The sequence below is a fragment of the Melanotaenia boesemani genome, chromosome 19, assembly GCF_017639745.1.
Source record: "Melanotaenia boesemani isolate fMelBoe1 chromosome 19, fMelBoe1.pri, whole genome shotgun sequence".
Lineage (NCBI taxonomy): Eukaryota > Metazoa > Chordata > Actinopteri > Atheriniformes > Melanotaeniidae > Melanotaenia > Melanotaenia boesemani.
Genome location: NC_055700.1, coordinates 3337445 through 3351832, shown reverse-complemented (window position 1 = coordinate 3351832; position 14388 = coordinate 3337445). Strand labels below are relative to the sequence as shown.

The 14388-nt window shown below is 42.3% G+C and overlaps 1 protein-coding gene across 3 annotated transcripts in view; it reads right to left on the bottom strand.

Moving 5' to 3' along the window:
* The window catches only part of ttc28 (tetratricopeptide repeat domain 28), a 147228-nt gene that overhangs the window by 28145 nt on the left and 104695 nt on the right, over nucleotides 1-14388 (bottom strand). For all 3 annotated transcript variants that reach the window (XM_041969192.1, XM_041969193.1, XM_041969194.1), the window contains 8 exons: nucleotides 5556-5752; nucleotides 5329-5482; nucleotides 5073-5244; nucleotides 4735-4903; nucleotides 4488-4648; nucleotides 1866-2354; nucleotides 1129-1321; nucleotides 932-1012 (listed from right to left, as the gene is read on the bottom strand). In XM_041969192.1, the coding sequence (XP_041825126.1) occupies nucleotides 932-1012; nucleotides 1129-1321; nucleotides 1866-2354; nucleotides 4488-4648; nucleotides 4735-4903; nucleotides 5073-5244; nucleotides 5329-5482; nucleotides 5556-5752 (1616 nt within the window). The remainder of the gene's footprint in view (nucleotides 1-931; nucleotides 1013-1128; nucleotides 1322-1865; nucleotides 2355-4487; nucleotides 4649-4734; nucleotides 4904-5072; nucleotides 5245-5328; nucleotides 5483-5555; nucleotides 5753-14388) is intronic.

The window sequence follows — 14388 nt, the reverse complement described above, 5'->3', positions numbered from 1 at the left end:
CCAGAACTAGATGGTCTGACTAACAGATTACATGACTGGGCTCAAAGCTTCACGAGGAGTCTCTGGCCTCTTGGTTAACTGCAGCAGAAGCTGAAGCTTTTAACCCCAGTCAGCATCAGACGTGATGTTTCCAGCCTCAGCTGTCAGATTCTGGGGCTATAATGATGTAAAATGAATGTATGAATAGATGTAGCAGCATCAAGGCCGACCAGAAGAAGAAAGCAAAATTTATTACTAACAGAACTTTGTAGAAATACCACACAGATCAACAGTGACCAAGCCTTTTCTCATCTCATCGTTCTCTCAAGTCTTGGCTTTCAGGAGAAAAAATATTGTTATTGAAACAAACACACAACAGAAACTATTTCCATGTTTCCACTTTTTCCTCATTTCCAGTTATTCCTGCTACTATTTACCTGCTATCCTCACTAAACCAACTCCAGCTCAGCTGCTTTGTGCATCAGAAACGTCTTCTTGGCTTTATTCCAGCCATAGAGGAGCATTATTTTTCTTCTTTTCACACACACATAGAACTTTCTGCTCACTGGTTGATGTTTGGCTGCTCCTGATTGGACGTTACCGTCAATCTAAGCTCTCTGATTGGTGGAAAGTTTGGCAGGACGTGGCTTCATCATCTTGTCCAGTCTCTGAATAAACACTACATTTAGTGGCTGGATTGTAAACTTAGTGGATAAAGAAATGCAACTTCCGTAGATCACCTTAAGCGTAACTATCCATCACAGTTAACCCCACAGAGCTTCACACTACCACTCCTGAGTAACTGTTGACTATTATAAAAGAAAGTGCTTAGGGGTGCTGGTGATCTAGCAGAGTTTTAAGGGTTAAGCTATCAAGAGTAGCATTTTGAGTAGAACATTGAAAGTAAATCAGACAGCTCCTTTAAAAGTCTGTAATATAAATCTTCACAAACCTGTAAAGCTGTCTCATAGTCTGCCATCAGCTGATAAACGGCTCCGAGTGCATCGCTTGCCTCTGCCTCCAGGGATTTATCCTGTCAGTGAAAGCAGGTTTTGTGTCATTTTCTCTGCACAATGAGCTTTGGATAATTTCCCCACATTTCCCAGTCAAAGATGAGAAAATTTTAGCTTTCTGCAGGTAAAGCCTTACCCCTGCTGAGCGTGCAATGCTCAGCTGATGCTCCAGGCAGGACAGGGCTTGCTCGTAGTTGCCCAGCTGGCTATGCAAGGTACCAAGCTCCCCATAAGCCTGAGCCTTACCCCCTCCTTCCCCACCGAGCTCGTGCGCTACCACTAACCTCTTCTCAAAGCACACTAGTGCTTGTTGGAGGCTTCCCATGGACCTGCAGACAAAGAGACAAAAAAGATCAAACATTTCTTAATATTTCATGTTTATTCTTCTCTTTCAAACAGAGCTGTATGGATGAGTAATAAAGGAAGTTGGTTGATTTAAAAAAATCTTTCTTTTTTGTGACCTCTCCAACTCTGAGATTAAACTTTAACAACGGCAAAGAGTTTGTTGAATTATCACAAAATCAAATCTAAATAAAAAAATGTTTAGCAAATATCTTTCTTCTTGCCTGCTATGATTCATTGTTTTAACCTGGTGTTCATATTAAAAACATACCGCCCACTTTTTTAGGTCCACCTACTTATTAAAACAAATATCTAATCGCAGGTTTCCACCACCTGCTTCTATCTATCACACCAGGAATTAAAAAGTGGGTCCAACCAGGTACTAGAAGGTGGACCTGATAAAGTGGACGGTGAGTGTAGATAAAACATTTATTAACACAACCCTCAAAGCTCCCATCTCTGTGTAAATTAGTGTGAGAAAGCATTTTTAGTTTCTAGAACCCAACAAGATGAAGATGCTTTTTTTCCTACCTGTACGCATGGGCGAGTCCTCTGTAGGCTTTCTCTTGATCCTGGACGTGGTTGAGACTTTGAGCCACCGTCAGGTACTTCTCGTAGTACTGAATAGCTTCTTCATAGTCTCCCAGAGCATCATAGCAGTCTGCCAGGTTCCCGTAAGCCCTGCCCCTGTCCAGCATGCTCTCACTTCCACTCAGCTGCTGCAGCATGGCCAGCTGCTGCTCAAAATATCCAATAGCTTCCTCGAACACCCCCATGTTCAGCTTGGTGATGCCCATGTTTCCATGGACCTGGGCTTCCAGACAGGCATCCCTGAGCCCCTGCGCCAGGCCCAACTGGGTCTCGTAGCACTGGAAAGTTGTAGCATAGTCTCCCAAGGCCATGTGGACCGCCGCCAGGTGGCCAAGGGCCCGACACTCTCCCTGCTGATCCCCTAGATCCTTTCGAACGGTCAGCTCCTGGCTGTGGAAGGACAAGGCTGAATCCAGCTGGCGAAGCAGCCTAATAGGAAGAGAAGGGGAGGAAACAGTTTTTGATACGGTTTAATGATGTTTATTTTGCTTTTTTATTGTACATACTCAATGCAGAGTATTCTGCTGTGGAGAATGAGATCACGTCTATTTTGTTTATCATCTTTTTTTTAATGTGTTGCTTAGAAACTGTAACTATTGAAAATACGGGGCTAAATTATAAAATAGCTGCTAAATGATGAGCAACTGACTCAACAAACCTGCACAAAGAGTTCTTAATGAGAGTCATGTGTGAACCATCAGGGCTAGCAGACAGCGGACCAAACCAGTGCTTCAGAGGGGGATGTTAATATGTCACAGCTTTAAAACAGTCAGTATCTTTGCAGAAATAAAAAAAAACAAAACAACTTTCTTTGTTGTGCAATTAAAGGCCTATTCATGCTCTATGGCGCGGATGTCAAACGTTGGTCCTTGAGGGCTGTTGTCCAGTAGGTTTTAGATGTTACCCTGCTTCTACACACCTGACTGAAATTAACGGGTCTTTGTGCAGATCTTGACAAAAAGCTGCTGGATCCATTTAATTTGAATCTGGTGTTGGAGCAGGTAAACAAGTAAAACATGCAAGACAGTGGTGGACTGGATTTTGACATCTCTATTTTACACTAAAGATGGATATGGAGCATTTAATCTGTCTTCTGCATCTTTTACATGCATCATTTGGTTCGGTTTCGGGGCCCTTGTGGAAAGGAGTAAACAGAGCAGTACCAATGAAAACCACGGGGGCAGTGTTGAGCAGCATAGCTGATGTGTGAAAGGCACAAAGAAGAAGTTGTGATGTATTTAATGGCAACACAGACCACCACCATTAGCTGCACTGCCTCCTTTTACTGTATGTCTGTTTCTGAGAATGAACATCATCATGATCTCCTCCACCGTCACCATGTTTGTTACTGTCTGAAAATGAGGTTGGAACTTGAAGGTCAGCTCTGAACTCTGCACTGCTCTCTGGTGGGTAACAACCATGCCAATGTAAGGGATGCATGAAAACATGACAGCAGTGACATTTGAAATTTTAACTATTTATGTAGCTAAAAGAAGCACAAATAGAGCTTTAAACTAAAAACGTGTAAATGTAAACATGCTTGTCTGTCTGGAATTGAACAAAATCAAAACCTCCAGAAGGAGTCAGACTAATGGACCCAGATGAAATACACCAGTCAACACGGTTCTGATGACTTGAACTGTTCGTCAGTGATGTAACTGTAAAAAATAACTACCTAATACTCCTCAATTAACACTCTTTTCTTGCATGCATACTAGAACAACAACAGTAGTCCAGTTAAATGACTGTAACTGTAGTTTAATGTAACTATGCAAATACAGAGAACAAGTCTTTACTTCTCCCAGGGAGGCTAGATTCTCACCCACCCTTGACTTTGGCCTCTTCATGGTCAACGAGAACTGCCAGCGATGTGAGAGGTGGAGCGTAGGAGGACTGCAGCCAAACTGGCTGCTGTTTTCTCACAGAGACTAACTTTTCTTCTATATGCCATACTGCTCAAGTGACTACATGTTGAAAATCCCCTTAAACCATAGAAGAAACCTGATCTGAATATCTGAGGACAAATACGAATGTCACATCGTGCCTGTCAGTGAAGCCTTCAGCCAATCAGGGCAGAGCTGTGTCATCATAGAGGAGGTTTACATGCAGCGCTCTCACCCAGCTGAATCCTAATGTCATGTGACATGGTGGTGTTTTCTAACCAGCGTGCATTACTTCAGGACTGCAGCAAGTCAAACATCTATAACCGGTAATGAATCACTTCTGAACTCAAACAGACAATAACCTAAGTATTGTAAAAAGAAATGAATATGCATATATTTGATGCATATTTTGGCTGTTTTTAGAGTCTGACTAGCTGGAAGTTGAGTGAAAAAACAGCTGATCGGCCATGTATATCAAGCAGCAGTTTCCTTATTTTCAACTTCTATGTTACAAACTTTTAAAATGAATCTTGTTAGATAAAATGCAGCTGTAATCTACAAGGCAGATGTTTGGACCTGCATGGTTCTCTAACTGCTTCTAGTAAACAGGTGAGTGTAGAACGGTTTGCTTGTGTGAGACTAACCTGTTGGTGACACACTGATGAACCTATTTAATTACCTGTGAACCGATCCAAGCGCTGCGTAGGCATCCGCCTCCATCCTCTGATTGCTGGCATTCTGAGCGAAGGTTAACTGCTGCTGGTAGAACCTCACAGCTCCTGGGAGATCACCCCGGCACACACACACATCCCCGAGGTTCCCAAAGGCTCTGAAAACCGCCTGCTGACAAACACAAACACATCAAAGCTGGTTAAAAAGACAAAGACTCCCCAGCTTGCTGAGTGGAAACAGAAATAACAGGCGACCTGTGAGTTATCCAAGGCTTGTGCTAGAGACAGCAGGTATCTCTGACACTCCTCTGCTTTGCTGTACTCTCCCAGGGCTTTGTGGGCAAGACCGAGGTTACAGTAGGCTTTGGCTTGTGCTAACTTGTCCTGGAGGTCTTTAGCCAAAGCCAGATCCTGCTCATAATACCTGGAAATCAGAAACAATAAGTCAAAATGAGCTTTTTTTGTTCACATTTTATATCAATGTAAGATAAAAGCAATAACACTTAAAAATGAGAGACAAATGTAAAAAGCACATAATGCACATTTCTATGTAAATGCACATTTGTAGGAACAGTAAGGTGGTTTGGTCTGACCTGACTGCATCTCTGTACTGTCCCAGACAGTAGTGAGCATAGCCGAGGTTGTGGCAAACTTTTCCCTCCCCCTCCAGGTCCTGCAGGCCTGGAGCCAAAGCCAGGTACTGCTGGTAGTACGGCAAAGCCTGAGCATATTCCCCTCTCCAGCTGTGGAAGTTACCCAAGTTTGCTGCAGAAGAAAGGAGCAGGAGAGTCTTTAAAACTGTTCATGATTCATTTCATTAGAAACATATCTCTCTGTTGCAGGGCTTGCCTAAGGCTCTTGCTTCACTTTGAGTGTCCCGGAGCTCTCGTGCGATGGTCAGATGGTGAAGGTAGTGCTGCAGAGCTCGGTCGTGTGCGCCCAGTGCCTGGTAAGCCACGGCAAGATTACCGTGTGTGGAGGCCTGCGATGGACGATCATTCACCTAAAACACATGGAGACGTCACAACTCTGTTTTCCAACAGAACATCAGGACAGTGAAGTGTGCAGGAGTTCACCTCCAGAGAGATCTGCAGCTCTTGGCGGTGGTACCGCACCGCCTGGTCGTAGATGCCTAGTGCGTGGTAGGCGTTGCCCATGTTACCGTAGGCCCTCCCCTGGGCAGCGTAGTCCCCCAGCTCCTGAGAGAAGGAAAGATGGGCTTTGTGGAGCTTCAGCGCTGCTTCATACTCCCTCTTCATCTGATGAATGATGCCTGAGGAATAGAAAGTTGGTTATTTACCGATAAAACCTCCTAAAACCTAAAGGTTGTCTGAAAAACTTGGCTGTTATCTTTATTTATTCTAACCTTTTCCTCTCCATTCAAGTTTTCTTTTGTATGTTATTGCTCTTTTCTTGATTTTCATGAACAAAATCTTTTGATTTGCATCTTAAAAATGAAGATTTAATGTAAGTTCATGAGTTTTTTTCACATATAAATTATCCAAAACCAGTCATGTGATTCACAATGTTTCAAAATGACATGTGCAGCACATGTAGAAACATGTGGTTTTGTAACATTTTTATGTGGATCACATGTGGAATACATGTGCTTCACATGAGAGTTGAAGTGATCTGCGTGTGAATCGCACTTTGTGAAGCCATTCTGGACTTCTGGACTAAGTATCAGAACTGTGCTTCTCAGATATGTTTCATTAATGAAATGGTGCAGAAAAAAATCAAGATTCAGGCCAGACATGAACTACTCCTCTACTGCAGCTACACTAGTCCTCTGACCTCACTAAAGCACAACATATGTGGACGAAACCTGATTAGATGTGCAAGGTGTGGCCAATATAATTTTTTTCCTAATTTTTATTAAGGATATATGTTTTAAAATATAAAGATTTTGATGACCCCCCATGTATTTGCTCTAGTACCTGGTCCCAAACCTCCCCAAACATCTGTGTGCACATAGACTTCATTTTAACAAAGGAGGGGGTCCCTCTGTGCTCTTTGGGGAGCCCCTTTGGTGGGGGATCAGAGAGCCCATGTTTGGAACCACTGTAGTAGGTGATTTCAAAAACAGTTTTAAACTCAGTCAGGGATGTAGATATGTCCGGGTTTTGGGTGTTTGATCACAAATGATCCGAAAAAGCATCTATGCTATCATCACAATGTTACCAGAGACTCAGAGTAAAACTATCCATGAACGTACGAGCTGCTCAGTTATCTTTTTCTTTCAAACACTTAGTAATAAAAACTGTTCAGGTACGAGCCTGAAATGGATCCCTGCTGAGTTTCGTTAATGTTTAAAGGCATAGACTCGCTATTTCCACATATAGAGTGGATTGAACCAAAGACAGAGAAACAAAGAATTTGACACAATCCGAAGACAGTTGTTGAGCTGAAGGATGGTGATGAGAGAAGTTTTATGTAGATCTGAAGTCTTTCAGCTAAAATGAAATAAAAAAATGACCTAATTCATCAGAGACAAGCAGAGCAGTTTTTAAGCCGTAGCGTGTAGATGTAATCAGGTCAAATCTCTGAATCTCTGATCTAAAGTCTGCATCTCTGCTGGATAGTTTATCCAACACAAGTCAGATTACTAGCTAACATCAAACTGTGGTTCCTACCCACCCTGGGAAGCAATAAACATGGTAATATCCTACAAAATATCTCGTGTACAGAGACACACACGGTGAAACAGAATAAATGCAGAGCAGTGAATAATTTAAAAGCTACAGAGGAGAAATTTAATAAAATCAGCTGCTGCAACATTTCAGACTCAGTAAAACAGATGCAGAGAGCTGAGTCTCCGTCCTGGGAGAAGAAACATGAAAACACAGGTCCCGATGGTTACGCCAGTTTTTCTTCTTCACTGTCTTTTAGTTCAACACACTAAAGACTCAAAAACAAAAACACAGCCTTCCTTTTATCCACCCACCTATCCATCCATCCATCTATCATCCACCCATCCATCTATCTATCTATCTATCCATCCATCCATCCATCCATCCATCCATCCATCCATCCATCCATCCATTCATCCACCCACCCACCCACCCATACATCCATCCATCCATCCATCCATCCAACCACCCTCCCACCCATCCACCCACCCATCCATTCATCCATCCATCCATTCATCCATCCATCCATCCATCCATCCATTCATCCATCCATCCATCCACCCACCCATCCATCCATCCATCCATCCATACATCCATACATCCATCCATCCATCCCTAACAGAGAGGCCAGACACCCTGCAGAGATCCCATTTCTGCTGCCGGCTTCTGTCATGTTGTTCTTGGTCTTTTTCCAGCCTCAGCAACCGTTTATGACCAAACTCATCTTAAACACCTCTCCACCACACACTGGGCAGACAGCAGACTTCCTTCTCATCCAGCTTTGCTGTCACTAAGAATGTAACCTGAGATCTTTCCTGCCGTAACACTTTACATCTCTTCTCTGTCAAAGACTCTAGACTCATGATCTGCTTATTAAATCTTAAATCCCATGTTTTCCAATCTTCTTTCTCATTTTTTACCTGGATATTTTTATCATAAATTGTATTTTCTTTTCTACTTTTGATCTGGACATTTTAATTTGATATCATTGCCCATCTGCTTTATGTGATTTAATTCTATTCTCAATATTTTCTTAGTCTATAATGCTGCTGTAACATTGGAATTTCCCAGTTTGGGATCAATAAAGTATGTCAGTTTCTAATTCTCAGACTTTATATGTGCACGCAAAGAATGTCAGATTAGATGTGATCATGGAGTTTACAGTATGAAGACAGTCAAAAAGTCTTTAGGAGTACTTGGTGAAAAGTCAGCAGGCTGTAGATGAAACATACGCCATGTTGGTTTTGTGTCATGAAGACATGGAAGAGGACAGATGACAGAGGGAAGCTGGAATAACAGGGGGCGTCGAGACACCAGATGGAAGAGGTCATGTGTCATTTTAATGTCAGATTGTGCAGCAAAAGTGAGGATTGTGGCATAAACTGTAGGTCCTTCCACAATCAGATCTAGAAAAGAGTCAAAAGCAGCAATGATCTTACTACAGCCGTGTCAGCTGTCAGCCTGAGCATCCGGTAAATAATCCAAAGGTGGTCCAAAGATACTAAAACCACATCATTGTTGCTCCACATGTTCTTTTATTACCAGAAACACAGTCATTTAATTTCAACTTAAACAATAGAAACTTGGGAATACAAATGTTTACTGAAGCAAAAAATGTGAATTTAAGCTTTTAGTGTTTCTGACAACTTTTTTTTATTTTTGGATGATGTCTGTCGTGTTAAAGGATTAGTCACTAAAACTCTAAAACTGCCCTTTTCAGAAGATAGAGAGCGGTCAGTATCCACTCCTGATCCTTACCTTTGTTTTCGTCATTTTACGTGTGAATCACAATCACAGCTCCGACAGTTTAACTCCAGGAGATATCAAAGGAGTCGCTACAGTTTGTAAATGTACATTAGACTTGCTCAAGACAATCAGCTGAACAGAAACCAGCAGATCAGATTTCTAAAATGTTATTTTATGGCTGTTTTATAACAATCACGCCTCAGCACAGCCCTGTGTGACAGCGCCGCACTGCCAGAATTTTGAGTGCAAAGCCAGAGCACCAGAAAAGATGTTTTTTCACACGTTAGAGGATTGAACGCCCTGATATTTGCAGGTCTGTAAACATTAGTGGAGATGCAGAAAAGGGGCCTTATAGTTTGGTGTTGTTTTGATTTACCCTGCTGCACTGATTTAATGCTAAAATCTACATTCAGTTTGCAAAGGACATAAAACAAATTCTTTTTTTTATAATCTGTATGAAAACTGCATGAATAACGTTGGTTTGCAAACCTGAACTCTAGAAAAATAAAAATAAAAATCTAACCCATACAACCTTTGTTTATACCTTTTAATGTGACCCACATGAGCATATGGGAAGGAATGAGGCCATAAACAGCCACACAGGTTTGTTTATTCCCTGAAATCTGACTCACAGGAGTGTTTGAAACTTACACAGTGACACCAAACATCAATATAAGGTATTTATGTATGAACATATTTTAGAAGAGAGGAGGAGGTAAGCTTATTTCCGTGTTTTATTACGTCACTATTTCGGAGGGTTTCTTTGGCTCAGCGCAGGGAAGGGTGGAGCGGGAGATCTACAGGTGGATCGTCTGCAGTGATGTGGACTCTGCATCAGCCTGTCGTGGTGAAGAAGAAGCTGAGCCGCAAGTTGAAGTTTTGATTTATCGGTCGATCTACGTTCCTGTCCTCACCTATTTGCTCACCCGCTGTGAGCAGTGACTGAAAGAGTGAGATCTCGAATACAAGCGGTCGAAATGAGTTTCTTCCGCAGGGGTGCTGGCTCTCTCTTAGCGACAGGGTGGGAAGCTCGTCATCCAGGAGGGTTCCAGAGTAGAGCCGCTGCTCCTCCACATCGAGAGGAGCCAGATCAGGTGACTCGAGTCAGGCATCTGCTCAGGATGCCTCCCTGGCGACGTGTTCCAGATATGAAAGACCCAGGACAGGCTGGAGGTAGTAAATCTCTCTGGGAACTTGCCTCAGGATCCCCCTGGACGAGCTGGAAGAAGTGGTCAGCTTAGGCTGCGGACCTCATGACAGGGTATCATTATTTTGTCTAAGATGCATTTCAGTGCAGATGCAAACACTTCTGCAGCAATGCAGTGACAGAGCTTATACTTTATTCTTTATTCTTCTTTATTCGGATCCCCAGCAGCTTTATATCAAAAGATATATCACATACAGTAAACATCCATTATCTCCGATCCAACAAGTCAAATTAAAGACTCATACATCACATAAAATAGATGTAAGACAACAGCTTCAACAGGTCAAATTATGATAAAACATTTCTATAAGAAAAATTCCCTAAAATTAAGTTGTTCATTTAACTATTAAAATAGTCTCTGAGGCTATCAAAGTTTGGCTTCCAGGGTGCTTTAGTGATTATACCAGGTAACATGTTCCACATTGTGATGGCCCTGGACGGCACACATCTACGTAAAGCCTTTTGTTTAGTAACATAACCTCTGGTAGCCTGTCTAAAAGTGTGATTTTGGTGATCTCACACAAATGTTTTGAGAGTATAAACAATGTAGTTTTCTGCTAAACAGATATTTCTTAATGGTAAGCCAGCCGACATCAGCTCGGTAAACAAAACACTGCATAAATCTGCCTCGTATAAATAAAATACCTTACTAATAGAAAAACTGTGAAGAGCCGTGTCACTTTTCTCATTCTGACTTCATGTCTAAAACCTGAAGGATTAAAACTGACCCACCTAATCAGCCAAGAAATGACGAGGGGCTTGTCAACGTTTACGCTCAAATCTCTGAGGAATGTTTACACAACTTGTTAAATCTTTGACTCCAAGAATTAAAGCAGTTCTGCAGGTAAATGGGGTCAAACCTGGCTCAGACTTGTACTGGATGAAATGTTTGGAGATGAATACAAACAATCATCAGACAGAAAAATGAAAAGAAATACACAACTTAGAAGTCTTTTCATAAGACTAAAGCTACGGTAACATGAAGTCAATATTTCATCACAGAAGACCGTCGTCTGTGTAATATCTCATCAACATCACTGAGAAAATCCACAAAAACAATCAATGGTTATTTCATTTATTGCACTCAATCTCAAGTAAATTCAGAGCACTTCACAAAAAGGCTGATCAATTTCAACTGAGCTCAAAACAGCAAAAGCCAGATGAAGGAGAAACAATTAAACTGGCTGCACAGAAACTAATTAATTAAAATCAAGTTTCCTTTAATTGGTATTTTATCGTCACACTCTGCTGGACTAACAGCCTCAAAGACTTTAAATATGCATGAAGCGTTCATTTAGTCACAGCAGAAACATGGAAACCACATGTTTCTGCACATTTTATAAATGTTCAACGTGAACATGTCAGAGAGCTGCTGAAGAGTGACAAGCACCCAGAAAACCATGAAGCTGGACTCACACCAGTCTTCATATGTATGTAGCAAGCAGGGTCATGCGAGGAAGAGGAGGGTGCTGCTGATAAGGTGAGGGGACCCTCGTCCATCGAGGGTCTTGCTCTAAGAGGGTTACAGCAGAGCTGGCAGGAAAAGATGGCTAAAGTTACACACCTCCTCCTAAACTGTGCAATCATAGGTGTGAGCACACACTGAGCGTCTCTCAAGGCAAACGCCACACTGGAGCGAGGTGTGAAGGTGCCAGTGATGACTGTGGGATTCCCTGTCATGGAGGAGGCAGTGTAGGGAGAGCGGAGCTGCCAGGATTAGAGGTGTCGAAAATTAGCTGAGATCAGGGGCCTCATGTCTAAAACTGTGCAAAGCAAAGCAGACTACAGGTAGCATGTGGAAAAAGGAAATGTGGCACACTGTTACGGCCCCTGGCCTTTTGGATTGGCCTCCAGCCTGTCACTCCAGACTTGGATATGCAAATGCTGCTGAGCCAGTGCTGCCTCGGGATTGGCTGTGGACCAGAAGCTGCAGTTCCTCCCCTCCGCCTCACCGATTGGTCGCTACTGCTCCCGCTCATCCCAGCTGGAAATCATTGAGAGATGCCTCGCCCTTAAATAGGAGGACCTGTCATTATTCATGGCAGCTGTGTCACTAGGACACAGTTCGCCTCGTGTTGGGTTCTCTGAATAGTTTGTACATTGTGTGGTTTCTTTGAGCTGTTTGTATGGTTTATGTGTCTGAGGACACTTGGTGGCTCTTGAACCTTTAGAATTCTGACTGGACTGTTCAACAGACGGATTGTAATTTCAGTGATTTATAGTGATTGATTGTTTGGGAGTTTTCTCATTAGGAGAAACTCCCCTCCTTTTGTTATTTAGGATTGTTTGTTTTGTTTGACACTATAGTTTCTTGTTTGGTTAAGTTTCCTTTGTGTTTTTTTGTAAGCGAGTTATAATTTGCCGCCGGTTAGCGTGCGTTTTCCTTTTATAGGTCATCTTTTGTTATTGTTGTAATTTACCTAATAAGGACACTTTAAGTTTTTGTAAATATTGAACATTTGTGTAAATAAATTATTGTTATTTTTGATCATAACACCGGCTTGTTGTGTTACTCAACCCCTTCCACCCCTAGACCAGAAGGGGTCCGTAACACACACAAAAACTTAGATTTATCAAAGCCAGCACACACACATCCTACGACTGTTTCCGTTCATAAATCAGAATCAACTCTAAAGTGGGCGCATGTGAGGCAACGCCTTCCCACGCCCACACGATAGCCATAAAAATCAGGCGAACGACTATAATAAATATTCATCACATCATTTCCATGATGGCTCCGGAGGGGAAAAGAACGAAAAAGTAATTTTTTAGTGTGAGACTGAGATCCTGATGGACTACGTTGACAAATGTAACAAGGTTTTATTTGGAGGGCTCGGCGTGGGCATTACCAGGGTCAAGGCAGAGGAGGACTGATGAGAAGGCCAGAAGGCAAGACATGCCAGAGGCATCAGAACACACAGCTGGATATCTCAGTCGGTAGAGTATCTGTCTGCGATGCGGGAGGTCGAAGTTCGAATCCCACAGGGGTGAATCGCTTTGGAGAAAAGCGTCTGCTAAATGACAGCAGTGATGCTGGTAATTTACTCATTTATTTTAATTTATAAAATAAATATGTACAGATATATCTGAGATTGGTAGCAGTTTATTTAGTGTTAAATAATATAACCACTCAGAGGAAGTCCTGCAGGTGCAGAGGGACACAATCACCGAGGTGGACCATTCTCTGGAAACCCTGGAGATGTGTGAAAATCACATTAAATACAACCATGTCACGTTCAAAGTCACTTAAATCCTCTTTCTTCCTCATTCTGATGCTCAGTTTGAACTTCAGCAAGTCGTCTTCACCATGTCTACATGACTACATGTACAGAGTTGCTGCCATGTGAACAAGCTGTTGTCTATGTGTACCTGATTAAGTGGCCGGTGACTGTACACCCTGATCTCTCAGTGACGATTTTGGACCTGTTAAATTAAACAAAAGTCAACAGTATTTAACTGAAAAGTAATAACTGTACCTTACAGGAGAATTTTTCAGAGAACTGGACCGAAATGAGAGGAGTTCAGATGTGTCAACGTGAGACCAAGTAATGAAAATGGGTGCATTTGGAGTAAAATGTAGCTACATAAAGGATAAGAAAGAGGTGTGATCTGCTGTCAGTGACTAAGATTTAAACAGGACCATTACAAACCACTCAGGAGTTCCTCTGGGCAGCGAGATAATGCCCTAGTTGAGATATTTCTGGGCTCAGAGATTATTGCTTTGCAAAAGTGAGGTGTAATATTGCCAAATTTAGGCGGTTCTTTACAAGAAAGGAAAAGAGGTCAAGAGAGAGAAAACAAAGGAGAGCAGAGCAGGGAAGGAGGAAAATAGAGGAAAGGAATCAGGAGGAAACAAAAAGGAGAGACAGGAAAAAAGAGAAGAGGAGGGGAGAGTGGAGGGTTGTCAACTCAGCAGCCAAAGAACCATAATCATCCATAAATGATGACCTGAATCATTGATCTGAACCACAGATTGGTGCTCGTCTGTCAGGAGAGCGTCAGCGACTTCAGCTGCAGCCTGTTAGTCACACATCAAAGCATCTTCTCATGCACCGCTGTGAGGAGGATGCTTTCCTTTTACTCACTTCAGACAGCAAATAATACAACTTCTTGGTAACAAAAGCACTCAAATGTTCTCAGACTGGCACTCAAAGATGAGAAGGTGAGAGGAGACTGAGATCAGTGTCAGATATTTCAAATCTGTAGCATAGGGAGTTCAGAGTGAGTTCAGACAGACTTAAGAAGTTCTCATGATTTCTGTAATGAAGGTAGAAGGTGTCAAAGCTGTCAGTGAGGGGTCTGATCAGTTCAGCCTCCCATCTACAG